General features: G+C 37.4%; 9 protein-coding genes across 12 annotated transcripts; 6 read left to right on the top strand and 3 right to left on the bottom strand.

Moving 5' to 3' along the window:
- The first annotated feature begins 237 nt into the window (after positions 1–237).
- LOC132194479 (apolipoprotein D-like) lies at positions 238–3310 on the top strand. The gene is made up of 5 exons (XM_059615782.1): positions 238–478; positions 1114–1246; positions 1849–2068; positions 2565–2716; positions 2774–3310. Exons 2-5 carry the CDS (start codon positions 1124–1126, stop codon positions 3053–3055), a joined length of 777 nt encoding a protein of 258 aa, XP_059471765.1. The 5' UTR covers positions 238–478; positions 1114–1123; the 3' UTR covers positions 3056–3310.
- Positions 3283–6497, bottom strand: LOC132194475 (ATP-dependent RNA helicase Ddx1). Its single transcript, XM_059615774.1, has 10 exons — positions 6410–6497; positions 6113–6178; positions 5928–5979; positions 5492–5873; positions 5021–5431; positions 4826–4963; positions 4036–4774; positions 3780–3982; positions 3609–3729; positions 3283–3552 (listed from the first exon to the last, which is right to left on the bottom strand). Exons 2-10 carry the CDS (start codon positions 6126–6128, stop codon positions 3437–3439), a joined length of 2178 nt encoding a protein of 725 aa, XP_059471757.1. The 5' UTR covers positions 6129–6178; positions 6410–6497; the 3' UTR covers positions 3283–3436.
- A 128-nt stretch (positions 6498–6625) lies between these two features.
- LOC132194478 (eukaryotic translation initiation factor 2 subunit 1) lies at positions 6626–8129 on the top strand. Of its 3 annotated transcripts, none has more exons than XM_059615779.1 (5): positions 6626–6775; positions 6854–7136; positions 7190–7651; positions 7707–7825; positions 7880–8129. In XM_059615779.1, the coding sequence occupies exons 2-5, from the start codon at positions 6884–6886 to the stop codon at positions 8072–8074; spliced, it is 1029 nt and encodes a 342-aa protein (XP_059471762.1). In that variant the 5' UTR covers positions 6626–6775; positions 6854–6883; the 3' UTR covers positions 8075–8129. The 3 variants fall into 3 exon arrangements, with proteins under 3 accessions (XP_059471762.1, XP_059471763.1, XP_059471764.1); XM_059615780.1 differs by having other exon boundaries at positions 6632–6771; XM_059615781.1 differs by having other exon boundaries at positions 6659–6775; positions 6850–7136.
- Positions 8105–10964, bottom strand: LOC132194476 (reticulon-4-interacting protein 1 homolog, mitochondrial-like). 2 transcript variants are annotated; one of them, XM_059615775.1, is made up of 8 exons: positions 10766–10964; positions 10580–10638; positions 10241–10526; positions 9789–10048; positions 9299–9729; positions 8891–9248; positions 8586–8779; positions 8105–8388 (listed from the first exon to the last, which is right to left on the bottom strand). In XM_059615775.1, exons 2-8 carry the CDS (start codon positions 10625–10627, stop codon positions 8259–8261), a joined length of 1707 nt encoding a protein of 568 aa, XP_059471758.1. In that variant the 5' UTR covers positions 10628–10638; positions 10766–10964; the 3' UTR covers positions 8105–8258. The 2 variants fall into 2 exon arrangements, with proteins under 2 accessions (XP_059471758.1, XP_059471759.1); XM_059615776.1 differs by having other exon boundaries at positions 8105–8179; positions 10766–10962.
- A 232-nt stretch (positions 10965–11196) lies between these two features.
- On the top strand, positions 11197–12779 carry LOC132194477 (UDP-glucose 4-epimerase-like). The gene is made up of 5 exons (XM_059615777.1): positions 11197–11410; positions 11484–11593; positions 11739–12032; positions 12093–12561; positions 12618–12779. The coding sequence occupies exons 1-5, from the start codon at positions 11287–11289 to the stop codon at positions 12683–12685; spliced, it is 1065 nt and encodes a 354-aa protein (XP_059471760.1). The 5' UTR covers positions 11197–11286; the 3' UTR covers positions 12686–12779.
- On the bottom strand, positions 12765–13490 carry LOC132194480 (peptidyl-prolyl cis-trans isomerase NIMA-interacting 4). The gene is made up of 3 exons (XM_059615783.1): positions 13226–13490; positions 13044–13163; positions 12765–12967 (listed from the first exon to the last, which is right to left on the bottom strand). Exons 1-3 carry the CDS (start codon positions 13322–13324, stop codon positions 12809–12811), a joined length of 378 nt encoding a protein of 125 aa, XP_059471766.1. The 5' UTR covers positions 13325–13490; the 3' UTR covers positions 12765–12808.
- A 1346-nt stretch (positions 13491–14836) lies between these two features.
- On the top strand, positions 14837–17950 carry LOC132194326 (uncharacterized). The gene is made up of 3 exons (XM_059615507.1): positions 14837–15288; positions 16125–16337; positions 17043–17950. Exons 1-3 carry the CDS (start codon positions 15222–15224, stop codon positions 17243–17245), a joined length of 483 nt encoding a protein of 160 aa, XP_059471490.1. The 5' UTR covers positions 14837–15221; the 3' UTR covers positions 17246–17950.
- Positions 17951–19323: 1373 nt separating this feature from the next.
- Positions 19324–23282, top strand: LOC132194323 (uncharacterized). The gene is made up of 3 exons (XM_059615506.1): positions 19324–19482; positions 22057–22296; positions 22357–23282. Exons 1-3 carry the CDS (start codon positions 19431–19433, stop codon positions 22581–22583), a joined length of 519 nt encoding a protein of 172 aa, XP_059471489.1. The 5' UTR covers positions 19324–19430; the 3' UTR covers positions 22584–23282.
- A 2022-nt stretch (positions 23283–25304) lies between these two features.
- Positions 25305–27234, top strand: LOC132194133 (uncharacterized). The gene is made up of 3 exons (XM_059615233.1): positions 25305–25484; positions 26024–26209; positions 26637–27234. The coding sequence occupies exons 1-3, from the start codon at positions 25430–25432 to the stop codon at positions 26864–26866; spliced, it is 471 nt and encodes a 156-aa protein (XP_059471216.1). The 5' UTR covers positions 25305–25429; the 3' UTR covers positions 26867–27234.
- Positions 27235–27464: the final 230 nt, after the last annotated feature.

The following is a 27464-nucleotide window of genomic DNA, read 5'->3' as shown; positions in this document are numbered from 1 at the left end:
AGAGCAGCGCGCGGCAGTGATTCATATTTTTGAGATGCGACATTTCCTGGTGCTCAATCATGAGCAGCAAGCGTTTATGGCTTCTGAGAATTGACGTCGCTACTTGATTTGCTAATAGCAGCGAGTTTCTAGAGAATAATACACCCGGCGCTCATAACATTATAATCATTTTAATAGCGTTATATACAGAGGTGGCCGGTTTTCAATCGCAGCAGCTGAACGAAACCATTGGAGCTCTCTCGAGCGCGTCATCGTCCGTCGTGTCCCTCTCGGTTCCTCTGAAAGCCTTCTGGGCAACGTTAATCCCCACTCAAAGGCAGCCTCCAGCGTGAGTCAGCACGGCATGACCTGAGTCTGACCCCTCCTTCCCCAATACACGTATATGAACGCTCCATTAGGCTCTGCGCTGGAGAACGCTCGCTCACTGGCGGTCTGACCACTGATCCAGCTACATCGACTTCATACTCCGAGAGAAAAAGTAAGAATTTTTAGTTAAATTGTTAGTGTTTAAAACAATAGCTATGCTGAAGTTAAATTTTATATAAATTCACATTTAGGCGCATGGTAATTTTAACTTTTTTTTATATTTAAAATATTTTTTTAAACAATAAAATTTAGGAATTATTTTTAATAATAAAAATAAAGGAGTTGTAATATTTTATCTTGTGCAAAAACTTATTTATACTGTCCATTTGGAGTTAATGGAATTTATTCTAATCATTTTAAATGTTTAATCGTTGGAAATAGTAAATTAAATATTTTTTTTAATATACTTTATTTAATCCTAATTGAAATTATGAACTAAGTAGAAAAAAAATTTTCCATTATTTTCAAGAAAATAGTTTAACTAATTTAACTTTCATAATGAGAGTTTGCAGAGCACCATAATGAAACGCGTGCAATTGAAATAAAAACCAGTTCCTTGCTCATCAAATTCCCCATTCTATCTGCTAAACAATCATCGTAGCCCCAGTTATGGTTATGTTTCTCTTTCTGTATATAAATAATACCAATTGTGAAAACACGCTCGTCAATATAAACACAATGCTGTGACAATAAAATGCAGAGCAGAATCAGAATATCTCTCATTGTCCGTGCCACTTCCTGTTTCAGGGACGCAACGATGAAGGTCGCAATTGCGAGCGCCTTGGTGCTTAGTGTGCTCGGCCTGGTGCACGGACACACTTACCACTTGGGAGTCACTTGTCCCAACGTCGAGCCGGTGCCCAACTTCAACCTTGACAAGGTGAGTCGACCGGATTGTATTTTTTAATATTTTTTTTTACGATTATGCTCGGCGGCGTGTGACACACCAAATAATTACGCCATGGATACTCTCGTTAAAAGAAAATAGCCTCTCACGCGCACTCGAGCGAAGCGATTTATTTTTAGTGATGGACAAGCCATTATGGCATTGAACTTGGTTTTTATCATAACAGATTATATTGCAGTTTTAAACTTGGGTTTCCCCATTAAATTCGTTTTCCTTATTTGGATGTTTTGCTGATCGCATTAACTAAACGGCAAGCAGGAATTTTAAAATAATTATTTTAGAAATTATCAATAATTAAAATCCCACGTGATTGTGATTGCGGATACTATTTTTTTCAAACATCTCTTTTATCCTGTTTTTGAAGGATGTTCTGAGGTTTTATGCTTGAATAAAAAGCATGGTTGCATGGTGATTAAGATTTTTCTCTAGCGACCATACAAAAGGATGTTTTTCAACTACTGTGGTGTGTTGAGATTTATTATTAAAAAGTAACCAGAATTAGTCAGCATAGTAAAATTAGGTCATAAAATATTATCTTTTTCCCTTCTAATTTTTACCAAAATTTAATTTTCCAGTTCATGGGTCTCTGGTATGTGATCCAAAAGTCCTCCACCGCCAGCAATTGCCTGGTGAACAACTACACGCGCACCGATGATGGCGAAATTCGCTTAGAGCAGAATAGCGAACATTTCCTGCTCGGTTTGGGCAGCGTGGACCACGTTTACCGATACACCGGCATCCTCAAGCAGCCTGACAGATACAATCCTGCTGCTATGAGGGTCAAATTCCCACTCAGTAAGTTTTGCCAAAAATAATTACGAAAATTAAATTACAATTTTCTATTATTATTCAGTATGCTAAAACACACGGCACTGAAGTTTTTCATTTTATGGAGTTTTTTTTTTAACTTACATGGCAATATGGCTGAATAGAGCAAGAGAAATTTATTTTTATTTACCTAAAAATAACAATTTCTTGTTCAAAGTGGTTAAAAGGTTTCCCATCTGAAAGGCTCAGTAAAGTATATGTTTTTACCGTAATTTACTGTTATATAACTTTTAAATCACACAAGGCTAAAGCTAGGTAATTTTTTGTGTTTGTCACACATCCATTTGTTTGATAGCAAGACTAATCGTAAGGAAAAAAAATGTCTAGTCCTCTTACCTTTCTGTTACTTTTTTGTAACCAAGGCCAAATAGCTAACCATGACCTGTGATTCAGAAGTGTATATAGAATAAAAAGTACTTATGCTCTCTGTCCAATGCTAATAAATTAAATTTTATCCATATAGGCATTGCTGGTGATGCTTCTTATATTGTTTTCGACACCGATTACGACACCTACGCTGCCGTCTTCACTTGCCAGAAATTGGCAATTGCTCACAGACGCTCAGCAACGATTTTGTCCCGCAAGAAGACCCTTGACAGTGCAGTTATTTTGAAGGTAAAATTAAATTTGTAACCAAAATCTTATTTTAAGCTGACAATTGAAATTCTTTAGCTCCGCAACAAATTGAATAATTTCGGAGTTGATCCTCACGATTTGAGCATCGTCAAGCAAGACGACTGCCGCACCATATTGGCCGAGGATGGTCTGAACATCAACATTGATGAAAAGACTTTCACTGCCCAATCTGCGGCCGAAGTTGTGAGGAAGGCAGGAGAAAAAATTGGAGATGGAATTGAGACTGTTGCTTCAGGAGCGTCCAAAGTTTACAACAAAGTCAGAGGAAATAAGGACAAAGACGACCTAATTGAAAAAGATGCCGAGTGGCTTCCTTAATTATTTATGTACAATAAACAATAACACTCTCAAGATTAATGTTATTTGCAGATTAATTACAATTACAGCCATAATAAGGTATGGCTTAAAAGCTCTGAGGAAATTTTTTGTGCTTTAAAAATAATTTTTTTAATAACGTCTAAATGTTCAACTCACTCCAAAAAGTTGGGAATCAAAATTAAAATAATAATATAATAATCTACATATTTAAGGCAGGAAGTTAAATAAATAAAATAAAGAGTTCAAAACTTAGAAAAAGATTTAATTTGTAATTTTTTGGAAGAAACCAATAATTATATGTTTTTAATGGTTTTATCAGTTTCACAGTACTAATTTGCAATAGGAAAATCAAGAGAAGTTGACTACATCATACTTTGTATTCTACTTAGCCTTCACTTTGTGACTATTAAGGAACATAATTTGAGCTTGCCGTTCCAAATATGCCAGTTCTTGGACAGCAGGCGCCATCATTGCTACGTGATCTTTGTATCCAGTTCCTGCGAAAAAGAATGACTTACGTTTCACAATTTTTCATATTACAAGCTTTCAGTACCTTTGTTTACTCTTTTCTCTCCATAAGTAACTTTCCCATCAAATTCATTCATAGGCACATTCATTTCTTTGTCCACTTGGGGAATAGTTAGTTTCAGGTGATCCTCAATATCTCCCAGATACTGAAATTTTTCTTAAGCACTGGTCTTTTATTTTGTTGTTAAAAAAGTACCTGCATCTCGTCTTGCCAAATGCAGCACTTATTGGTGTCGTAGCAGTTTTTTCCTCTCTTTTTGCACCACTGCCCATGGAACCAGACCTTTTCTCTGCAGGTGGCGACCAAGGACACTGCAAGACCCATTCGCTCTGCTCGGCCAACCCTACCAATGCGATGTACATAGTTTGTTTTGTCATCAGGCAGAGTCATGTTGATCACTAATAAATTTATAATTAAAATTCACTAAAAGACAGTATGAAAATTTACTTACTAAATGGCAGTCCTCTTATATCAATTCCTCTAGCAGCAACGTCAGTGCAAATCAAAAAGCGAACCTTCTCATCCTTGAACGCCTGCAGGTTTGAGTTCCTCTCCTCTGCATTGCGGTCGGAGTGTAGACAGACGCAAGAAAATGGAGGCGCCTTAGACAGATTATCACTAGGAGCTTTCTTTCCCCTCAAATTCAAATAGTTTTCCAGGTTGTCGCAATCAAGCTTAGTTCGGCAGAAGATGATGGCTCGATTCATTTTTAGACTTTCAATGGCATTCACACAGTAGAGCCCTTTCAGCGTCTTCACTCGTTCGGACCAAATTTCATCTTCGTTGTTATTCTTTGCGTAATGAACTCCGTCCGTTGTGATGTGAGGGCCGGAATTCTGCCAAGACTGATCTGTTTTGGGGTCAACTTTGACCACAACATGATGAACTGTGTCAGGAACAGAATCTTCTCCTTTCAGGTCTACCCAAGTTGGAAAATGCATGAGTCGGTCTGCCAGCTTCTTTACGTCAAAGTCGTGCAAAGTGGCAGAGCAGACAATCATTTGCAAACGCCTTCCATCGGATGTCATCTTTGGGATTTGCGTGTGCATGTTGTCCAAGTTCCTCGCCTGACCCTGTTTCAGCAAGCCGTCAGCTTCGTCGAGAACAAAGAATCGGCAGTGAGATAGACCAACTTGCCCATTCATAATAAAGTCTTCGAGCCGGCCTGGGGTTGCCACCAAAATATCAACCTAATGAAGAATTGATTGAAACTTTATTTTTGGAAAATATTTTCTACGCACCCCACAATTGATTTCGTCCAGCTGAGCCTTGGGAGAATAGCCACCTACCACCAGGACAGTAGAAATACTGGGGCTTGCTAATTTCTTGGTGAAAAGTTCAAGCTGGCGCTTGGTTTGCTCAGCTAATTCTCTGGATGGCTACAGGATAATTAAGAATTTAAAACAATTTAACCAATTAATTAACAAAATAAGTACCTCTAAAACCAGAGCCAATGGTTCATGATTCTGCCTTTTGGCCAGCTTGACAACACCAGACTCATTGGAATTATCTCGACAAGACTTTGCCTGACTAGCTGGAGTAAATCCACTTTTCAGATGCTTGAGAGGGCTCGTCCCAAAATTAAAGCTCATCTCTGCATTTTTCAGCACAACTGCTGGGAAGAAAGTGGACGATTTTACGATGTGCCCTGATATTTTAAATGCAACTCCAAAGTCCTCTCCATTCTTAGAAAATCCAATTGTGAGGTTATCAAAATCAATCCAACATCCAATGATGTCATTCTTCCCAAAGGCAGTTCCGTAATTGTCGAATTGGCTGTTATTTGATTTTTTTCCAGTGCCCCCGAAGCCAAATCCATACATATCAGTACCAAGATCCAATTTGGCCTGAATAAAAAATAGGTTTGACTTTAAACTTCCAAAAGCATGTCATTAATTGATTCTTACAGCTTCAGTTGACCAACCAACACGGCACAACCCTTCATCCATTACGGTCGCTTCAAAGTAGTAGCGACCACTGCCGTAAACTCCTGTTGTGGCTCTGCTGCCTTGCCAGACTTTTTGTTCTCTGGACTGGCACCGCAGGCCGTCGGGAGTCACAGCCAGGTTTTCAGATCTATCCTTTGAACTGAGGACCCAAGGTCGAACAGCAGCGCTGTGAGCATGGCCCTTTTTAGGTTCCCGCTCATCTCGCAGGGTTTCCCAGACAATTTGGGCGATTGGCAGGCAGAATGCTCCAGTTTTGCCACTGCCAGTTTCGGCAGCCATCAAGACATCGCCTCCGCCTAGGATGAGAGGAATGGCTTCGGCCTGAACGTCTGTTGGCAAACTGAAGTGTGCAAGGATAAATGAATAATAAGCATTAATGTAATTTTTTGCTTACTTCCATCCCATTTCTTCTACAGCCTTAGAGATTTCAGGCAGAACGCCCATCTCTGTGAATAAAAATAATAATGAATTTGCTGAAAATTGATTAACATACAAATAGTTCAATAAAATGTTATTTATGTTATCAAGTTAATTCCATAATATGTATTCAATTTATAAATAGTGGTTCCTCATAAATACCTTCAAAGGCTGCCATAGTTGATGGGACAGAAAATTTCTGTGAAGTTTATGCGGTATTTACACTGCCTGCAATGAGAAAGAAGAAACGTCAAAAATTTGTGAAATGCAGAATCGAGAGGAAAAGACAAGCAAAAGGCCGGCCACTAATCTTCGATTGAAAATTAATTTTTTACATAAAACTAGCCTTTTCTGAAATGTCATTTCTTTAAGATCTCACAATTTAATATATTTTTTAAAAATAATATCACGCGAGCCAAGCGAGAACGAGAAATTGAGCCCAAAAAATACAAAACTTACAAAAATAACAGCCTGCTGGCATCGGCAACAAAGAATCAAGACAAGAATCAAGAATTTTTGGGGGGCGTGGCAATTTGGTGTTTGGAGAGGAGCCGGTGAAATTTTATCGTAAAGTCAAATACCACAAGCTAGGAGACTTGCGCACTAGCGCAATTCAATGTAGAGTACTTGCAATTTTGAAATATCCCGGTTTCACGCAAAGTTTTTTCAATATGGCTACTGGAAAACCTTAGTTTACACTCTGTTTATTTTTTTCTTCCCACCCGCTTCAACACGCGGATGAGAAATTTGATAGAAGCCTGTATTGTTTCAACGTGGTCAACTTGGCAAATTATTTGTTTTCCACATAATTCCACACCTCGGTAGGTCTGGTATTTTTGCTACAATTATTTGGCTGCACGAGATGTATGAAGTTATAATAATAAATTGTTTTTGATCAGGTAGCTAGGCCGGAATCAACATATTGCATCAGCTATGGCGGGCAGCAGTGTTCCTCTGTCGTGCCGCTTTTATAAAGAAAGGTACCCCGAAATCGACGATGTTGTCATGGTCAACGTAAGAAGAATCCAAGAAATGGGCGCCTACGTCGGTTTGCTCGAGTACGATGACATTGAGGGCATGATTTTGTTGTCCGAGTTGTCCAGAAGACGTATCCGATCAGTCAACAAGCTTATCCGCATAGACAAAACAGAACCTGTGATTGTCATTCGAGTTGACAAGGAAAAAGGTTTTTTAGTAAAATTATTTATTCACAGAAGTACTAACGCATCCTCTGATTAGGTTATATTGATTTGAGCAAGAGAAGAGTAACGCCCGAGGACGTGGAAAAGTGCATTGCCCGATACTCGAATGCCAAAGCCGTGAACTCGATTCTGAGGCATGTCGCTGAAGTCCTCGAGTTTGACTCCAAGGAAAAACTGGAGCAGCTCTATGAGCAGACGGCTTGGCATTTTGAGGAGAAGAGCAGAGTGAAGGGGTCAGCTTACGAGTACTTCAAGCAAGCTGTGCACAACCCTACCATTTTGGACGAGTGTGGACTCGATGAGAAGGTCAAGGAGACCCTGCTCTCCAACATCAAGATGAAGCTCACCTCTCCAGTGGTTAAGATCAGAGCAGACATCGAAGTTGCCTGTTACGGCTACGAAGGCATTGACGCAGTGAAAGCTGCCCTCCAATCTGGATTAGACTGCTCGACTGAAAACGTGCCCATTCACATTAACCTCATTGCTCCGCCTCTCTATGGTAATTCATTTGTAAAAAATATTTATATTCCAGTAAATAATTTTTTTGCGTTTAGTAATGACCACCTCGACCTCCGAAAAGGATGACGGAATCACTGCCTTGGCTGCTGCAATTGAGATCATCAGAGACAACATTACTGCTGTTGATGGAGGACAATTCAATGTCAAAACTGAGGTACACAGAGATTTTTCTAATTCATTAAAATTCTAAATAAAAATTTTGTTTTAGCCTCATGTTACAACCAAGATGGATGATGCTCGACTTGCGAAACAACTGGAGCAGGCAGAGGCTGAGACCAGACAAGTGGCTGGCGACGATGACGAGGAAGAATCTTTCGATGGTCCCGATGTGGAGGTTAATGGTGATCAAGGCGAAGGTGATGACGAAGAAGGCGTAAAGGAGGGCGCAAAAGACGAGGAATAAAAGTGGAAATGAAACAACTTTTATTGAAAATAAAGTGTAATCGTATTATTATTAAGTAACTGCTATTATTGTAACTAGGATAGGCAGCGCCCTCGACCCAAAGTCCTGAAACAAATTGACCAAATGGTGGGCTCGATAAACAATCCAGTCAAGCAAGTTATTTAATTAAATTTATGGTAATTCATTAAGGAGAAAACACTCGGCAGAGCAGAGATTTTTGCTCAGTTCGAGAAAGCAAAGCAACGGAGGGACGGTAAGGGGAGAGAGTATGTTTGCCCGGCTCCCAACCAGGGATGCGCCATTTGGCTTGATTCCTGCAAGTGCCAAATTCGCATTAAAAAATTGAAAAGCAGCCTTTAGTTGGCAAATTAAAAAAAGCCAGAGTGTTAGTCAGCAAGCTTGTGAGCGGTCAATTTTTTTATGCGATGCGGCAAACATGGCGAAACTTAAGACATCAATCTAAGAGCATGGTCAAGGACGATGATTTAGAGTGTGATTAAGAAATAATTACCTGAAGTGAACAACCGTTTTCCCAACGGCAGTGTTCGAAGAGGCATGTTGGAAGGCCAATTCTGCGTCTGCTGCTGAAAACACCCTATCCACTACTGGCTGCAGCTGCCCAGATTCCACCAACTTTCTAATTTGCTCCAAAACAGTCCTGCCTTGGTTCACAGGTGCCCACGGCTTGATTATTAAACTTTCACCCTGAAAAATTAAGATTTGCAATAGTTCAAATCAAATCATTCACATTACAACAAATAATTTTTTAAGGCATCTGCTTTAAATCAAAATATTAACCCAAATTTAATAAGTTACCTGTAAGAAGTATTTAATTTTAGCCCATAGGGCGTAGAGGGTCCCGAAAACCAAACCGTAGGAGTCTGCTGGTGCGGCAACAGGAGCAGTGCAGATGATTTTTCCGTCGGTATCGACGGCTCTTTGACACAGCACATTAAGACTAGGACCAACTGTGTTGAAGACAATGTCGTATCTTGGCCTCGAGCGGAGCTCCATGTCCAGATCAATGTTGGCGACCAGCACTTCCGAAGCACCTATCTGCCTGGCCACCTCTTTGCCTCTTGCAGAGACAACAGCTGTCACGTGGGCTCCCCAAAATTTGCACAGTTGGACTAAAACACAACCGACGGCGCTCCCAGCATCTCTAACCAGTACCCTGAAGCAAAATTATTAATTAATGTGTTATTTTGTTTCTGGAAAATTCACCTTTTTCTACTGGCTGATTGTGCACTCAGGCCTCCCTGAGTGACTGCGGCGTCCCAGGCGATCAGGGCTGCATATGGCACTGCAGCAGCAGCTTCAAAGTTGAGCATTTTTGGCTTCAAACAAACCTGCTGCTCTTTGGCGACGATCAGTTCGGACATGGCTCCTGACCTCCACGGAGGAAGGGCGAGCCAGACTTCGTCTCCTCTTGCCAGCCATGCCACTCCTTGCCCAACCTCAACAATAACTCCAGAGCAATCTCTTCCAAGAACTAGGGTCTTTTCCGACACGCCGAAAAGTCTCCGTATGGCACGACCGTATCCAGTACAAATTGCAAGGTCTACGGAGTCTATGGAACTGGCGACAACTTCAATCAAAACTTGATCAGGCTCGAGTATTACTGGGCTTGGTGCATCATCCACCAGAGAGACTCCCTATTAAAAAGATCAGTTAAAAATATATTCCATGTAAATTTTTTAAATTTCCATCATACCTCTATTCCTTTTGTTGATGAAATGGCAATAGCTTTCATAAAGACAGGACTAAATAATGTTTTATGTTTCCAGTTGAGGCCTAAAGTGAGACCGACGACACAACCGATAGCAAAACCTAATGATCGCTGGCTCATGAGAGCCTGCAGAGACGTTTCGTTCGATGGTAGAGATTTAACAAATCCGTTTGGTAATTTTGGAATACCAACAAGTCCATCTGGTATTTTCGGTGGAGACACACTTGATGGAAAACTAGGTGTGCCTGAGGAAAAAATGAAGAAGAAAAATACTTATAATTGTCATAAAGTTTTTTTTGTCATCTGATATATTTTGAGAGAACAACAGGAACAACTGCATTATAAATAAATTCAATATTTGACATAATTATATATTTGTTCAAATTTCCTTATTTCAAGGTGAGGAAAAATTATAAATTTATGAATAATTGACTCACTTATTGAGCGTTGACTGACTAAATCCCAAAATTGTGCAAAAACTTCTTTTAGCCATTGAATGATCTGCCAGAGGCGCTCTTGAAGATCAGTCAAAAGTGGAGAGGCATTGTTCCAAGTCCGTATAAAAATTGCGCTTGCATTGTCACGAAAATTAATGACTGTCCCATTGAGTTGGTAAAGGCATGATGTAAAGATCTCTTTGAGTCTCGATACAGCAGGGGCAATCTGCTGTGACCATTCTTGAAGGTGCACACGAGAGCTGGACAAGGTCGAGCTGAGCAGCACCTAAAAATTTGAAGTGCTTAAAATTTCATTTTAAATTTGTAATCAAATCCAACCTGCAGAGCCTCGAGTCTTTGGGATATGTGCAGCAAAATCTCGTCCATCTCTCTCACCCCTGTGGAAAATTTTGCAATCAGCTCTGTGTCACAAATACCACCGGGTCGTGTCCCAAAATTTTCATAGATCTCATTTGGTTTGATTCGGGGAGCATTGAAAAAAAATTCTGTCCTTTTTTTACTTGCCTGATTTACTTGAGGTGTAGAATCATGATGGGCTCGTTGTCAGACTACACATTACTTTCTACAGAAATCAGTCTGTAAACAAATCTGATTCATTCTTTCTTCACAAAATAATTTTGGAACATCAAAAGCAGACCAGACCCTCCGACCCGACCGACCGACCCTATGACGTCATTGGACAGTTGTTTTGCATTTTTACCGGTTATTGAAAAAACAATCGGTTTTCTGTGAAATATATGAAAATTAAAATTAAAAGGAGCTATAAAAAATCTATGACATTTAAACAGACTTAAAACATCCAAGGAAATTAATTTTGCAAGAATTTGACCATTTTAAGGATAGTATAAATTTTAACAATAACCGGTAAGTAAATAATACCTTTTTCCAGAGGGCGCTACCAGTGCAAAAAATTGACAGATCCGAGAGGCGCGAAAGCGCAAATGCGGTATAAGTATATGAGTTTGCTAATATCTGGAGTAAATATGATGAGGTAAGCGCCCTTTCTTATCTTATCGCTGGTGAAAATGGTGGCTGAGGTGCTGGTGACGGGCGGTGCAGGGTTCGTGGGGTCACATACGGTGCTGGTGCTTCTGCAGAATGGTTTCAAGGTGGTGGTCCTGGACAATCTAGTCAACGCCGTCTCTGAAGGTAGTGAAATCGGCACGCCCACAACTTCCTACAGATAAATTGAAATAAATTAAACTTAATGCATTGATTGCAGGACCGAAACCCGAGGCTCTTGTGAGAGTTGAAAAGCTAGCCAAGCAATCTGTCGTTTTTTATGAGGCTGACCTTTGTGACTCCAAGGCTTTGGATCGCATTTTTACTTCAGTAATATTTTAACATTTATTTCATTTCATTTAGCACTTGAATGTTTAAATTGCATGTTTTACATTTTAAACTGCACAGATCAGCATATTTCTGACACGTAGTCGTTGTCATATTAAAACAGCAAGCTCTTTTTGTTATCTTTCAGCATTCCTTTCAATGCGTGATTCACTTTGCTGCCCTAAAAGCTGTTGGCGAGTCTTGCCAGCTCCCTCTATCTTACTATCGCAACAATGTAGCTGGAACCCTTGGCCTTCTGGAGGCAATGAAGAAGCACAAAGTGAACCGCCTTGTCTTCTCGTCTTCGGCCACTGTCTACGGCACACCTCAGTACCTTCCGCTCGATGAGGCTCACCCGACGGGACAAGGATGCACAAACCCATACGGACGCTCAAAGTTCTTCATCGAAGAAATGCTGGCCGACCTCTGCAGGGCAGAACCGGTAAATCATCCAAACTCAAAATTTTAACTATAATTTAAAAATATTTGTTTTTGACTTTAGGACTGGCAAGTCATATCACTGCGCTACTTCAATCCAGTCGGAGCTCATCCCTCTGGACAGATAGGGGAGGATCCTTTGGGAATCCCTAATAACCTGATGCCTTTTGTGTCACAAGTTGCCATTGGAAAGAGGAAAGAGCTCCAAGTATACGGTGACGATTACGAAACTCCTGACGGAACCGGAGTCCGCGACTATATCCACATCATGGACCTGGCTGATGGCCACGTTGCAGCCCTGGAACGTGTGCTGGGAAAAGATCCTCTTAAAGGGTTTGTAGCCATCAACCTTGGAACAGGACGCGGAAACTCGGTGCTTGAGGTCGTGGCTGCTTTTGAGAAGGCCTCGGGGAAGACAATCAAGTACAAAGTGGTGGAGCGAAGGGCTGGAGACGTTGCCACTTCCTACGCAGATCCCAAACTTGCCAAGGAGCTCCTCAGCTGGAGTGCCAAAAAGGACATCCTTGACATGTGTAAGAATTGATAAATAATATTTAAAATTTTAAGCTTAAACAAACAAAAAATATAGGCAAGGACGCTTGGAACTGGCAGATGCATAATCCCAATGGATTTCGTTCCTCCGAAAATCAAAAGTAATTAGAACAAGTTGAAACTCCGAAGTGAAATAAATTAGAGCAATAATAAAATATGATTGTAATTTTTCATACCCCAATAATTAGATAATAATTAGTGTAGAAAATCGATTGAGCACAGATCATTTTATTTTTTTCCTTCGACCATGATTATGTGGTAGCCAAATTTAGTTTTCACTGGAGGGTCTGTGTACACTGGATTTGATAAACTTGAAATTGGCAGAGCAAAAGCAGCTTCTTGAAATGGTCCAACCATCGAACCTCTCGTCATCCAACCCAGATCGCCCTGCAAATTTTGTTTTGTCAGTGGTGCTACTATTATTGAAATATGTATATAATTAAAAAATGAAAATCTTGCTTACGCCAGATCGAGCTTTGTCTTCACTATAAAGTGCTGCAATCTCGTTAAATTTTGCTCCAGCTTTGATTTTCTCCAGCGCTTCCAGCACTTTTGATTGCTTCTCGCACAAAATATGCCGCACCTAGACATCACCAAAATGTTACTATTCACACCAATTACAAATGGATTGTTTAAAAAATATACCTTAACTGCGTTTCCACCCTTTACTTCTTTGCCCTTGCTTCCTTCGCCGCCGCCGTCACCTTTTCCGCCTCCTTTTCCCGCAGCCTTTTTGGGGCCCATGTCTCTATTTGACACTACGACTGGGCCTTGAATCTGTATTAATATCCCCTTAATTAATCGAGGCAATCACTGCTTCTTTTTGAAATTAAACAAAATAATCCAGCCGAAAGCAAAATAATCACTCTATCAAACATAACACATGATTATCGTAAACAAAGCCAGCAACTTCAGCCAGCGCCGCCAGAAGGCCAACGCGCGAATCGAACGAAGACTGCTTTAATTTGTATTAAACTGCGCAATGTAATAATTATTTATTGTTTTATTATATTTCATATTGCTGCTTAGCTCTCATTTTTATAAAAACATGTAATTAATTTATAATTTTGTTACTTCCATAACATTTTCTACGTGCAGCAACAACAAAACTTAAATTTATTTTTAATATTTCATGTCTACAATAGAATTTTGCTCAGTAGTAAATAAATAATTAATATTTATTTAAATTATTTCAAACATGACATTTTTTACAATTTGATCTTTAAATCAAATTTTAATCAATTATGAGGCTCAGTTATAAAAAAAATATATATATCAAGCACATTAGAACATAAAACATTATTTATTTTACGTTTTTTGTATAAACAAAAGTGGATATTATTGACTGTGTAAAAAATTACAGCCTGATACATAAATCTCAAATATCAGCAAACAGCAAACACTTTTACTGGGAAGTCATAAATTATTATGTAAACTATTTATTTTATTAAAAAGCTACATAATAATCATTTTTGCATTGAATATTTAATACCGATTTTTTTAACTCTTTCAATGTTAGTAACAAAGAATTTAAATTAAAGATTAAATCAGGATCAAATGTCAGGTTGGTATAATGCGGGATCACAAAATAGACTGAAATCCGGGCTTATTTTTCTACTGAGGTCCAGTTTAAAGTGGCCAAAAGCGGTGCATCGTCGTCAGCTGCATTCCAGCGCTATCTACTTTTTTGTAAAAGCTCTCTGGTCCATGCATCGTTAGAGTCGCTTTCACAATTTTATAAAATAAAAAAATAAAACCGCCGGTGGCGGCTGCACCACTATACCCAGCTTAAATTTAAAAATTGAAAGGACCTGTAAAATTTTGAAAAATATCTGAGTTCCAGAAATGAGATACACTTTTGCAACCGTCATTAATTTTCTTGTAAAAAATGCATAATACTTTTGAGCTGGTGTTTTAAAATTTTGCCAATATAATTGTGAAGTTATTTTTGAACTTGGGCTATTTTTAGTGCCGAAAAAGCAAGAAGTGAGGTCTGCACTTGCTCAGAAACACCACTTTTTAGCGCATTGGCCATCGCACATCTGAAGCTCGTCATTTACAGAACGGACGGGGATAGAATGGAACCACTAGTAAGGTGCATTTAAACAGACTTGATATCAATTTAAAAAAAAATTAAAGTTTCTTTTCATGAAGCATTATTTTGGCGGAATATATTTTTAGATTGACACGCAGCCTAAATACACATGCACTGAATTTAACCAATTTGAAAAATTCGACACACGCGGGCGGGCGGGCGGGCGAGAGAGATGGTGTAAGACGGCTCAATTGTCCAGCGAACCACCAGCTCTCATCGGTCCCCTGCTCTGGCGAGATGTCGGGCGGTGACGGACGAGCAGCCGAGCAAGTCATGATCAAAAATAATGCATGCATTTGTGCTATGCATGTTGATTGAGAGAGTAGTCGGGGGTCCCCTCCTAACGATAGACTTCTTGTAATGGTGCCTAGCAATGTGACCTGCCCACAGTCTATGTGTGACCCCATGGCTGTATAGCAACAAAAGTGACAGCAGCTCGCGGCCACCGCTAGCTGCTCCGCTCTTATTTACTCCTCCAGATCTATCCGCTCTTTTGGGAGAGCCGCCGCGGCAGCTGAAAGCACGTTTTTCTCGCGCTTCCAAATCATGACGAACGGCTGTGACCTGCCGAAACTGGCCCTGCTGGTGCTCGTTTTGCTGCACTGGACCTCAGGCAAGTGTCTGCGATTTATTTTTGTTTTTATTATATTGGAAAGTTGGAATAATGCTTTTGTAATTTTTACAGCTTATTACATAAGAATTAAAAATATAATTAAGCCAATGAAAACGTTTAAATTGGAATTATCTGATGTTATTTGGAAAAAAACTCTAAAAATGACAATGCTAAATTCAGTATTAGGAATGAAGTGAAAATTTTCTTAAAATCAGTTCTGAAACAACAAGAAATAATTATGTTAATTATTTATCAATTTCTAAATAATTTTGAAAACGTTTGGTATCAAAGAATTTAAAAAAGGTAAAATTGAACCAAAATTTAAAGTTAGAATCCATTGAATTGTAGGTATCAACCTAAAAACCCTGGCTAATGTAGAACATTTATTGTTAAAAATTAAATAACCATTTGATTCAAAGCAGCATAATATTATAATCATCTTATCGCTCAGGAAACTGGAAAGTCTTAAAACCCATAACATAAACTTAAATCAAAAATACAAAAGCTTATCTTTTTCTGAAGAGATCAAATCGGCTTATAATTTATTATAAGTTATAATAACGTAAAACTTAAGTCAAAGTCAAAATTTTGAAATGCATATCTGCATATCAGTTGGCTTTAAATAAATAATGATGATAGATGATTTTATTGATTCATATATCCGATGGACAAAAACATGTTTGCCCTATTTAAGAGACTTCGGTTCCTCAAATGGTCGCAGTCAATGAACTCATTTTTCTTTTTCTCTCTCTCTCCAGACAAGCTGTCTGTCTATAGGTTATTATTATTATTTTTTATTTTATCAGCTCTCGTTATATAATTATGCTTCATTTCAGACGTGGTTGGCATCAAATGCTTCCAATGCAGCTCCCAGCAGAATGACTCTGGTTGCGCTGAACTTGGTGACATTCAGGTCAGCCACACAACCAATTCTTTAGCAGCTTTGTTGGAGGAAAAAAACCGCGTCGAAAAGGCGCTCAGCTACTACAAGGACTGCGAAGACTCTTTCGGAGGAAAAGAACCCTTCTGCAGGAAAATGCAGCAAACAAGTATGACAAAGTCACTTCAATTTTGTTTTGACAAGAGTCAAGTTTGACCTGCGGCTGAAACTTGCCCTTTGATTAGATCAATATTTATTTGGTGACATCACAAATTATTTGAGTTTGTAAAGAACATGTAAACAATATACTCTTATTCCAATAGCACCAAATATATATTATGCTATAATTTTTCTAGACTTCGGCATAATTTAGGTGAAGAACAAACAATATCAAAAGAGTTATAAATTTTAAAATATCATCAGAAAATATAGGAAAAAAATATAAACTTATATATAATTTTTTTGTAGTAAAATAGCATCAAATTAAATGAAGTATATATTTTTTTTATCTGCATATAATTATTAAAGTTCTTGATAAAAAAAAAAGTAGAATCTTTGAGCTTTTATGAAAATTATTATATGGGAGAAATTATTTTCTGCTAAATTATTAACAAAATATTAAATATTAAAATCTTCAAAACATGAATATTTTAGATGGAAATAATTTTTCTAATAATTAAGTTTTCTTCAGTACCATAATAAATATTGTGAAAAATGCTACTTTCTTCCTGTTGCAACTGATACATCGCCGGTTGAAGCGAAAAAATAACTTTGTGGCGTAACTGTTGGCAATTCAACACCTCCGGCTCTATAACTCGAAACATATAAAATAGTGCAAATCAAACAACTCAAAGCATACGGTTTTTGGTTTCAGTTTACGCGCGCAACAACCTGAGAGTGGTGATTAGGTCGTGTGGATGGAACAACGACAGCCGTGACTGCTATCACTTTGAGAACAAAGGTCACGCCGAAACTGTGTGCCAGTGCTTCGAAGACGGCTGCAACGCGGCCCCGAGGGTGACACGCGGCGTTTTTCTAGTTCTGGTCGCCCTTTTGACCAGCACGTGGTTGCGATGATACAGCAGGCAGGGACTGATGTGAAATAAGAACCCTGACTTTTCAATTCATTATTATACAGGGCAATGTGTTTTAAAATAGCTGACAGTTTCTAACCACTGCCGTAATGGTAAAAATAAATCAAGAAATTTTAACTTGAGACGTGTGCTTCCTGTTCAAAATGAATTTTAATGTAACACAATTGAACGGTCTATGATTATTTGATGAATATAGGCGGTGCAAGACTGATCAAATTCTAATTTTAAGGAGTCGAATGTCTGTGTAAGTGTGTCATTTTTATTGATATTGCCTTTACTATTGACAAATCAGAGATATGAAATTTTAGCCTGACGAGTTTTAATTCACGCACATGTTTTTATCCTACTAATTCATTTCTATGTAAAATAGTCCAAAAATAAAAATAAATAATGCTCATTGGAGATCATTCTATAAATCTGATAATTTATTTTAAATCTTTTCATTGTTATCAATTTTAGTATTTTTTAAATAAAAAAATCAAATAATCGGTCCTATGAATTGATACGCAAAAGAACACAATAAAACGCGAGCGTAAATTCTGAGTAAGTGTACATATAGCTCTGTTTCTATTATTGATCCATCCACGCTTCTTCTGCCTGACAGTGGCCACGAAGGCGCCTTTCTATGTGGCGCCTCGTTCTCAATAAATCACGAGGAATTAGGAAGAAATAATGCATTGCAATATTTAATGTTTGAATAACCGCTTAAAATATACTGGTTGGCTTCAAATTTTAAATATTTGTTTATTTTCAAGATAAAATTGTATTTATAAATCATAAGTTTGTTTCAGTTTCCCCGCGAGATTTCCATTTTCCTTTCCCACAACTGATATGTGAATTGATTTGTGCAGGATTTGAGCTAAATCTTATCACTTCATTATTTTCAGTTTCCAAACAATATCAAACCTTGTTTCCTATTTCCTTCTGATTAATAAATGAAACAAACAAAAGGAAAATCTTGTGCATTTGTTAACAATTTTGTTCAGTCGTCGTCATGCAAATGCACAAGCTCATCGCTCTACTCCTTCTTGCAGTCTACTTTGACGGTAAAAAACAAATTTAAATATAATTTTTTTTTTAATTGTGTATGGCGGTTACTATATTTAGGGATAGGAGCGTCAACATCATGTCCTCAATGCTATTATTCGTACCCATCAACTAGTTGTACTTCAACTCACAAGAGATGCAATTCAATCGGCAAGATCATAACAATTGGCGGAAAGGAAATAACAAAAGCAATCTTCAAAAACCACACGGGAGATGAATTTGTTTGTTCTACATTCATAATTAAACAAAGTAATCATGTGGATTTGGATTTATGTAAGTGGAAACAAAAATAAGTTATTTAATTTTTTTCAGAAAATAAGGAGGAAGTAGCACTTAGAAGTTGCGACATTGAAGTTGGAAATAAATCTTTATTGTGCGATGAGCTACAGAAACTAGAGAACACCACTGTAACTTGCAATGAGGGCGCGGTGATTGGCGTCATCGAAGTGTCTGAAACAACGAGGATCCTCCTCATAATTTTAGTCATTTGCGTACTTTGTTTAACTTGTTTCATTTCTGTTTTGTCTATTTTTCGAAGAAACGCAGGAAGAAATGGATTTTGCTGTCTTCTCGATCTATGTCTCTGCCTTTTCTTTAGGCGAGATCATAGAAGACTTGCAGGAGATATGCGTACGGTCATATATTAATAATTGAGCACTTTTATCAAATTTACATCTGTTTATAATTATATCTGTTTTTTGTGCTTATTTCATTTTTGCAAAAAAAAAAAAAAAAAATGCTTGCGCTCCTCATTTGGAAATTAAATAAAGTTTACAATCGGCTTGAAAAAATTAAAATCATGCCTTGTATTAATCAAACTGGTATATTTAATTTAATTTTCAATTACATACTAACTAAATCCATAGTAAAAAAGGATGTAATTTGCTATCTTATTTCCTAATTGAAATAAAAATAGAATAGCCACAGGCATTTCATGACTGTATAATTTACACCAATGGTAAGGTGTGGAAATTTGCCAACAATACGAACACGCGGTCGCAGACGCCGCTCTCACGAACTGCGCAACTCTGACAGTAGCCTCACCAGGATCGGCGCCGGGCAAAACCCTGCTGCGCCTTTTTGCCGGAGCACCCTAGAGCACTTGTTCGGTGAACTCAGCCATGGCACACAGCGTTCTTCTCGTCCTCTTCCTTGCAGCCACCGCCCATCAAGGTAATATATTCAAACAAGTTCTTCAATTGTAAACCATTGAACCTGAACATAGTAGTTAATATTTTAGTATATAACTTGATTTAGACTAAACGCCGGTTAGATAGCGCAGAAAGAAAGTATTGATTTTTGTATCTTTCCCTTTCGTTTAGGGGGCCTCTTTGTCATTTGTGCTATTAAAATTTGATATTTTTAATTAATTGAATAAATTAATTGAAAAAAAAATTAAAATATAGAAAACAACAATCTGTAGTCGTATTTTTTTCTCTTTTTTTACAATAAATAAAATATTTTTGCTCATCATAAATGCTCTTGATCTGATCTCCAATGTTGTGAAAAGCATTGCAACGGAACAAGTTTATAGGCCAATTTATTATTAGCCAGCGTCTTGCCAAAAATAAAATTTCCTCCGTATGAAAGATTCCAACATGCTGCATACATAATCAGCGAATGATGACATCACGAACTAAAAAGACCGGCTTACGAATGCCGGCCGGTATGGGAGGAAAGAGAGTGAGCGCAGGATGTGCTGGACACGCCGAGACAATTATTAATTTGCAGATTTTCTCACAAGTGAAACAAAAAGACCCTTTTAGCCTTCGTCACGCTTGGAAAATTCCTGAGAGCTGTTGACCTGAGAATATTTGAACGTTTAATTTAGCCACTATAAATGACAAACTAAGGGGCTTTTTTTAGACAAATTTAAATAAGTAAAAATGTATATATATAATTTTTATTTTATATATAATTAAAATTTATCTACTTTTTAAAATAATTTAATTTTTTAAATTGATTTATTTTTAAACAATTTTTCAAAAAAAGAATCAGCAAAACTACATGTAACAGTGTAAAAAAATATATAACAACATTACAACAAAAACAATAACTATTTTTATAAATAAACAAAATTTTAAGAAAATAAAAAAAATGCGCTAAGTAATCTATTGTTTTTAATGCATGTGTCATAGCTCATGTTTTACTGTTGTTAATGTCATCAGAACGCTTTAAGTCATGTAATTCTGATTAGGAGACAATGGACAATACTTTAATTTGAAATGGTCACTGGAATTTGGCAAGACTGCCAAAATAAGAGAAGTTTGCTCAACAATTGAACAATGTTCATCAACACGTGTTCATATCAGTCTAGATTTTATTCCTAGTGGTGCCCTTTGAATAACATAACAAGTGCATTACTCATTGTTTAGCGTCAGGGAGGGTCGGAGTGGCGCGTTTTATTTGCATGCGGCCTGCGTGCCCGCATTCAGCAATTAACAACAAGGTGCATTATAATTCCAAAGTCCACAGTCGGTTTTCCTTGAGTGCAGTAGGGAAACGATGAGAGAGTCACGGGTTCGCACTCATTGTTTGTATTTCGCACGAAATCATGATGAGCAGTGCTACATTTTTCGCTGCAAAAGCGTCGCACTTTTTTGCTAAATGTAAAGACAAGCACAAAGGACTATTTGTGCTACTAAATAATTCCCAAGGTCTGCACGACCGTGCTTTTGAAATGGAAATTCCCCTTACATGGGCAGGGGAAGCTCAAAGCTTTTGTGGATTATGCACGAAACGCGAGATTCGTTTTCCCGATACACAAATCCCTGCTTGCCGACAAATTGACAAATGACGGTGCTTCGTGGTTAAAACTGTGTCGGCGTGGATTAATGTCACTCGCACACAATATTGATCTTGCCACCCTGGCCATACACTCGTGGGTCATGTGTAGACAAAATGTGTAATGCTCATTTAAATATTATGCCAACCAAGGACAGACACATGTCCACAAATAGATTTTTACAAAACAGCCTAGCAATAATGTGATGAATTAATGATCAGTTCAAAGTGAGATCATTATTGGATATAAATAAAAATTTTGAGTGATTATATCAAAATATTATTGATTTTGTTGCAATTGCTAGCATTTTTAATGGGGTTAATGGTCAAGGCTAAAGAATTTCCCTTTAAAAATAAAAATATTGAGAAATATCTTATGAAGCTTTTCTGAAATTTTAATTATTTTCTTGTGAAGAATAATTGGAATCAAATTGTAATTTAAAAGAACAGAAAGAAAAATTAGCAAAAAGTATTTTTTTTAAACTCATTTTATTAGCAAGAGGCGAGCTTTAAAAGCTTCTGACTAGAGCTTATTAATTTCTAATCGTCTTGTTTGATTACAAATGTTTATAACGTTTTGAATTATCTGATATTGTGTTAAATTTAAGTTTTATAGCAATATAAATTATAGCAAAAGTTTGAGTCTTATAAAATCTTTAATTTTTTAATAAAGAAGCCATATTAACTTCAGTAATTTGACAAATTAACCATTCTTTCAGTTTCCGCCATGATTACGTCACTTCAAATTAAAATTATATTTTAAAATATAACGTAATTGATTTTTAAATTTGTATTTTTTTTTATGGAAAAATAAAAGAAAAAAATCTGAAAATTTTTAACAAAAATAAAATAATTAATTTTATGAGTGTCTTCGCATCAAGTACCAAACTTCTTCCTTCACATCTGTTTTACACTCTTTGGTTTAAAATTTGATTGAAAAATAAAACTTATATTGTTTTATAGGGCTGGCCATCAAGTGCTACCAATGCACGTCCAAAAGCAACCCGGAGTGCGCCAACCCCTCGATGATGGGAGAACTGAAGGCGTCCGAGTGCACACCGAGCATGCAGTGGTCTGCCAAGTCTCTGAATGACGTTCTGCCCCAGGGAGTGAACAAGTTCCTGGACAGCGTGACCTCGTCCATCGGCTCTATTGCCCAAAACATCCCCGTCGAGATGGTCTGCATGAAGACCAACATTAAATGTCAGCATTTTGATTGTATATCAAAGGGCGCCCTTTAATGCTACGTTTATGTGATTTCAGCCGGTGACGAAACGGTGATCATGCGTCACTGTGCGGCCGCGATCACGTCAAACGACGGCACCCCCAAGGGCTCGGGCGTGTGCGAACAGGTGAAGAAGGCCGCCGACGGCAAGGCCGAGTACTGCGGGGTGTGCGACACGGACGGGTGCAACAGCGCCCCCTCCATCAGGTCCTTCGGGTTCGTCCTTCTCGCCCCACTAATCGCTCTTTTCTACAAGTTAGCCTAAATAGCAGCATGAGAAGCTTTCTTTGTACCAATATATAATACTTATATGATAAAGAATAAGAAAAGAGAAACGACCGTTGTTCACGCAGGCAGAATTTGTAGTGGCTGAGATGGATATTATTTTCCAGATACAAATAATAAAAAGTAGTGTGACAATTTAAGAGATTTTTTTAAGAATGAAGCAGACTTTAGATTTTTTTGATGAAATCAATTTTTTGCATATATTTTCTAATTTTTTTGATACTTTTTAGACTTTTGAGTAATCTTTTCTATATATTATACAACTACGCACACTCGCTAAAATTTACTCAAGGAAAACCAGGAGGCTGCGTACACTCTACTCACGCGGCGTATTTTCTGATTCTCCAGTTGTTTACCTCCAACACAATACACCACATTTATAAATATATATTTACTGTAAAACAAAACTAGTTCAAGAGCATAAAAAGCTTTCTTGATGTGCATTCTTGATTAAAAGTATATACATTGATGGCAGTTATTCAGACGATTTCGCATTTCTTGTGCATGCAGTGTAGGTAAAGGGTCTCGGCAGAATGCGTAAGTAGTGGAACTGATTAATGATGATATTAATAATACGAAGAAAAAGTATTAATGATGATATTAACGTTTTTTGCAATAAATGGCTTGAGAGTTGAGTTGTGACAAGATTGAAACTAAATAAAAATAAATATAACTACGGTAAAAATGTATATTTTTATGTCACCCTTCCTCTGTATATAATAAAAGCAAAGTGATCCGAAAGCCTAATCTGGTCATGTCTCATGACGCTTTCAGCTACTAAGTTAAACCATTGCCAAAAAGTAAAAATTTGCAAACAATCTTATTCATTTTCATAGTGTCAGGAAACCATTAAAGAAATGGAGAGCACGAATACAAAATTCTATAAATAAAATAAGTTCTAGAGCTGAGGCTAATTTATAAAAAATAATCAAATGGCCAATCAAAAATTAAAATCAATTAGCCTTTATCAAATAATACTCAAGCAAGGATAGTTTTTTGGGTCGCCCAGAAAAAGGGTTCAACGAACCCTCCAATTTAGCAAGAGAAAAGTTATCCAGGGGTGTAATTTACATATATGAGCCTCACCCTTTCCGAAAATTATCTTGCTGCACGCGATACCGCGCATGAAATATGAAGGTTTATGTGAAGACGCATCTGCCGCTGTGCAAACAGGTCAAGTTGGATTTGATCAAAAATTAATCTAACAAGGCCGGCGAGTATTAAATAATTTGCCGCCCAGGACGCGTGCAGTGTCACTCAATTTGCATTTAAAATAGCTCGCAATTTCCTGGGCTCCATTAATTAAATCAGGCTCGATAATGAATGACTCACCGGCTGGCACATTCTGCTCACGAGAGCCATGTAAATATACACACAGGCGTTATTTACTCTCGCCTTTGTGCGCCATCCATCGCTTTTGCCGCTATTGGCCCCCAATACGATTCATCAAAGTCGACAACAGCTATAGGAGTGCTGCTTTTGCCGTTGCGTATTATTCGCGATCAATTGTGCCGGCGGCGAAATCTGGTTTGGGGTTATCGGTTTTGCGGCGAAAGGGTTAAAACATCCCTTCTCGCATGCGTTAAAGCTAAAATAGCTGATATTGGGAAATGCGGCAAAATTTCTATCAGAATTTTCAAAATATTCAATTAGAAATTTAGTGTAGAATTCAGAAAATGAGCAACCAATGATTTAAAAATAAATTTGCTTTAGTTTTTTGAATCAGGAACTATAAACTATCTTTTAAAAAGATTTGAGGTTTAAAATAAATATTTTGAATTTTTATATGTTATTCCAAGACACTGCTTTAGAATTTGAGAATTCCCCTTCAAATATCTATTTGAAAATTAAAACCGAAATTAGAATATAATACCTATTAAATTTTTGTTTTCAGTCTAAAAAAGTAGGACTATAAAAACAATGCCTCCAAGATTATTCAATTAATAATTTAAAATATTTCGTGAAATATTTTTATCTTTTTCAACTTTATAACAAATATTTTTTGCCAATTAATTCATCTTCCTGGCCGAAATAATTGAATTAATTCATTTTTATAACTTTTGATATTATATAATATATCATGATCACAAACTAGAATATTTTGGGATCTAAATTACATTTTATTCCATTTAAATCTAATTTTTAGATCATTTCTATTTGACGTCAATTTTTATTTCACAGCTAATAAGTCGAGAAAAATTCTTCACATGATGAAAAGCAGAAAAAGTGAGCTCTGGCGGAAATCCAATTACTCCAGCGACACTCATGAAAAATTCAGAGAATTTCGCAATAGCGCCCAACAAAAAATCCACTCGAGAGCGAAATAGACACATGCCACCGAGAAGCCAATTAAGCAAACATAGTAAATATAGAAAAGGCGCTGCGCATAAATAATGAGCAGACAGACGCACGCGGCCGCGATCAAACCAGCCTCCCTCCGGTGGCAATAATTTATTCACAAGTGGCGCTTATCTATCGCGTGCGCTGCTCTAATTGATCGACACACACGCGGTTGCTCAACCGGCAAATCTCGGTCCGTCGTTTGACAGCCAGCGGAGGGTGGTCGTCTATGCCTTTGGTGGACAAATGTGTGTGTCGCTTCCTGTCGGTGCGCGCGGGTCACAGTCGGGGTCAAACGGCGCTCGCCAAATCGCCTCATTGCGCCAATTACCGTGCTGAATGGCGAACAACACAGTCAGTCGTTCGAGCGGGCGGGCATGTGAAAGCCACTTGAGATATCGCACGGGGCGGCTGATCGCCTCTTGATGTGCATCTCGCCGGATCAAATCCCAAGAAAAGGCTCAGTTGCATCCTCCCTGCGACACAATGAACACCATAGCCCTGCCCTTGCTGATGCTTTTCGCCATCTCCATTCAAACAGGTATTTTTACGACTAACAAAATTAAAAAAAATTCATATTTATGTAATAATAAAAAATAAAAAAATAAAAAATCATGCTCAAATTTAAAATGTATTGTTTTATATTATCATGAATTATTTTATGCTACCATTGCCTCTCCAATATGTATTTATTAAATTTTTCTTTTTCTTAGAGATTCAAGTTTGTTGTTTTAAATTTTTGAATGTTATCATGAGCTTAATGCGCAGATCTGCCGCAATTCTTTTGGCAATGTCATTATTAACTCTGGTCTTATCAATATAACTAAAGAATAATTAATCTTCATGAACCAACGATTTTAACCTGCATATAATAAACTTATATGCAAGAACAAAATGGTATTGAAAATAATAGGTTAAATTTGAGGACTAAATTGACTTAATTATAAATTTTTAATTCAATTTCTTTAATTTTTTGCAACTGCTTTCTTCTATATTATTTTTATGATCATTTTTAATTCTATTTGAACATATTTATTTTTCAACCCTTGTGATGTGAAAATAATGAAAAGAAAAAATCAGGCGCTGCTCTGCGATGCTGGGTGTGCTCAAGCCCCGTGGGCGGTGTCTGCGGCGATCCCTTTAACTCGAGCATTTTGTCTCACACGACCGAGTGCGCGCCTCCACGGCGCCACCACGGCTCTAGCGGCGCCAACCTCTTTCAGCCGGACATCATCAGTCACGTTTGCAAAAAAGTCATTCAGCGAGGTATGCAAATTTCACACATAAAATCCATCCGATTGCACTTAAATGCAAATCACAATACAATATTAATTATACAGTAAAACGTTTAATGGAAAAAATTATATAGATTGATTATTTTCAATCAAAAGTCAAAATAAAATTTTCAGCGCAAATTTTGATTTTTTAATTGAACTGGAGATTTTGCATTCAATTAATGTCTTTTTTACACACCTTAAAATTATAAATTTTGTAAAAAATGCAGCTTAGAAAGATAACCAAAAACAGCATTATGTAATGAATAAAAATTAAAATAAAAAAATTCAACTTTTTGTTCAGCTAAATCTATTTTTGGTATAATAGAGCTGAAAAATTTAAGCACACAAATTATTTATTTCACAAAAAAAGTCTATTTTCCTATAATATGCACTAATTATATTTTTAATGATTAAAGAGCATGGTGCGTTGATGGTGGTCCGGTCGTGCGGTTACGAAAGGTTTCCGAATGAGGCTTGCGGCGGCCAAGAGGAAAGTCGTCGCATCACGGCGCGCCACCACCGCGACGACGTTCGGTTTTGCCAGGTGTGTCGCGAGGATGGGTGCAACGCTGCCGCCTCCACGTACAACCTACTGGTCGCCCTTTTAGCCTCCGCGGGGGCGGCGATTCTTGTCTTTTTCTCTTAAAATTATTTTATTTGCGATCAAAAAAGGCCTAACTCAGAAAATAAAATTTGTACATATTTCACTTTGATTTCAATGAGAAAATAATTAAAATATTATTGTGAACTCAGGGATGTTTTGATAACTGAGATTTTTTTAAAAAAAAAATCTGCAAACTGTACAGAAAAGTGCCTTGATCAGATCCTTATCTCTTCCGTCCTAAATTCGTCTGGAATTTTCAGCTAAAAATATAATATAATCAATGTAATCAAAGTTCGTGCATAATTTGCTGCTTATAAATATATTTAACTAATTGAAAGTTGTATTGAAAGTTATAAAAAGTTATTGATTTAATTACAAAATAAAAAAATTGAGTCCAATTTTTAACGGAATGAAATTTAAATAAAACAATACTTTTCGCCCTTGTTCTTCTGGTTTCATTAAAAAAAACCTTTTAATTCCAGCCGAATGTTGCAGTTGTGAGGGGGGTCTAGTACTTTCTATTTGTCTACCTGCCTCCCATTTAGGCAACACACGTTCAGACCTTACAATTAGTTATAGGGGAAGGCCGTGTTTTGTATTGGAGATAATGTGGGGCGACAGAGTGATAAGCCAGAAATGC

This window comes from Neocloeon triangulifer, unplaced genomic scaffold, assembly GCF_031216515.1.
Source record: "Neocloeon triangulifer isolate White Clay Creek 2 clone unplaced genomic scaffold, ASM3121651v1 ptg000006l, whole genome shotgun sequence".
Classification (NCBI taxonomy): Eukaryota; Metazoa; Arthropoda; class Insecta; order Ephemeroptera; family Baetidae; genus Neocloeon; species Neocloeon triangulifer.
Note: the sequence above shows the minus strand (reverse complement) of the source record. Positions and strands in the feature narration are given on the sequence as shown.

Excerpts from the sequence above, each read along its gene's own strand:
- LOC132194479 (XM_059615782.1), top strand. The coding sequence starts at position 1,124 with ATGAAGGTCGCAATTGCGAGCGCCTTGGTGCTTAGTGTGCTCGGCCTG. Across the intron at positions 2,069-2,564 it reads GAGGGTCAAATTCCCACTCA|GCATTGCTGGTGATGCTTCT; the intron begins GTAAGTTTTGCC and ends TTATCCATATAG. Across the intron at positions 2,717-2,773 it reads ACAGTGCAGTTATTTTGAAG|CTCCGCAACAAATTGAATAA; the intron begins GTAAAATTAAAT and ends GAAATTCTTTAG.
- LOC132194475 (XM_059615774.1), bottom strand. Across the intron at positions 5,432-5,491 it reads TTGGTTGGTCAACTGAAGCT|GCCAAATTGGATCTTGGTAC; the intron begins GTAAGAATCAAT and ends TTTTTTATTCAG. Across the intron at positions 3,553-3,608 it reads AGAGAAAAGAGTAAACAAAG|GAACTGGATACAAAGATCAC; the intron begins GTACTGAAAGCT and ends TCTTTTTCGCAG.
- LOC132194478 (XM_059615779.1), top strand. The coding sequence starts at position 6,884 with ATGGCGGGCAGCAGTGTTCCTCTGTCGTGCCGCTTTTATAAAGAAAGG. Across the intron at positions 7,137-7,189 it reads TCGAGTTGACAAGGAAAAAG|GTTATATTGATTTGAGCAAG; the intron begins GTTTTTTAGTAA and ends TCCTCTGATTAG. Across the intron at positions 7,652-7,706 it reads CATTGCTCCGCCTCTCTATG|TAATGACCACCTCGACCTCC; the intron begins GTAATTCATTTG and ends TTTTGCGTTTAG.
- LOC132194476 (XM_059615775.1), bottom strand. The coding sequence starts at position 10,627 with ATGGACGAGATTTTGCTGCACATATCCCAAAGACTCGAGGCTCTGCAG. Across the intron at positions 9,730-9,788 it reads CATCAACAAAAGGAATAGAG|GGAGTCTCTCTGGTGGATGA; the intron begins GTATGATGGAAA and ends TCTTTTTAATAG. Across the intron at positions 9,249-9,298 it reads CAATCAGCCAGTAGAAAAAG|GGTACTGGTTAGAGATGCTG; the intron begins GTGAATTTTCCA and ends ATTTTGCTTCAG.
- LOC132194477 (XM_059615777.1), top strand. The coding sequence starts at position 11,287 with ATGGTGGCTGAGGTGCTGGTGACGGGCGGTGCAGGGTTCGTGGGGTCA. Across the intron at positions 11,411-11,483 it reads AGTCAACGCCGTCTCTGAAG|GACCGAAACCCGAGGCTCTT; the intron begins GTAGTGAAATCG and ends CATTGATTGCAG. Across the intron at positions 11,594-11,738 it reads TGGATCGCATTTTTACTTCA|CATTCCTTTCAATGCGTGAT; the intron begins GTAATATTTTAA and ends GTTATCTTTCAG.
- LOC132194480 (XM_059615783.1), bottom strand. The coding sequence starts at position 13,324 with ATGGGCCCCAAAAAGGCTGCGGGAAAAGGAGGCGGAAAAGGTGACGGC. Across the intron at positions 13,164-13,225 it reads AGGGTGGAAACGCAGTTAAG|GTGCGGCATATTTTGTGCGA; the intron begins GTATATTTTTTA and ends GGTGATGTCTAG. Across the intron at positions 12,968-13,043 it reads AAGACAAAGCTCGATCTGGC|GGCGATCTGGGTTGGATGAC; the intron begins GTAAGCAAGATT and ends CAAAATTTGCAG.
- LOC132194326 (XM_059615507.1), top strand. The coding sequence starts at position 15,222 with ATGACGAACGGCTGTGACCTGCCGAAACTGGCCCTGCTGGTGCTCGTT. Across the intron at positions 15,289-16,124 it reads TTTGCTGCACTGGACCTCAG|ACGTGGTTGGCATCAAATGC; the intron begins GCAAGTGTCTGC and ends GCTTCATTTCAG. Across the intron at positions 16,338-17,042 it reads CAGGAAAATGCAGCAAACAA|TTTACGCGCGCAACAACCTG; the intron begins GTATGACAAAGT and ends TTTTGGTTTCAG.
- LOC132194323 (XM_059615506.1), top strand. The coding sequence starts at position 19,431 with ATGGCACACAGCGTTCTTCTCGTCCTCTTCCTTGCAGCCACCGCCCAT. Across the intron at positions 19,483-22,056 it reads TGCAGCCACCGCCCATCAAG|GGCTGGCCATCAAGTGCTAC; the intron begins GTAATATATTCA and ends ATTGTTTTATAG. Across the intron at positions 22,297-22,356 it reads CATGAAGACCAACATTAAAT|CCGGTGACGAAACGGTGATC; the intron begins GTCAGCATTTTG and ends ATGTGATTTCAG.
- LOC132194133 (XM_059615233.1), top strand. The coding sequence starts at position 25,430 with ATGAACACCATAGCCCTGCCCTTGCTGATGCTTTTCGCCATCTCCATT. Across the intron at positions 25,485-26,023 it reads CGCCATCTCCATTCAAACAG|GCGCTGCTCTGCGATGCTGG; the intron begins GTATTTTTACGA and ends AGAAAAAATCAG. Across the intron at positions 26,210-26,636 it reads CAAAAAAGTCATTCAGCGAG|AGCATGGTGCGTTGATGGTG; the intron begins GTATGCAAATTT and ends TAATGATTAAAG.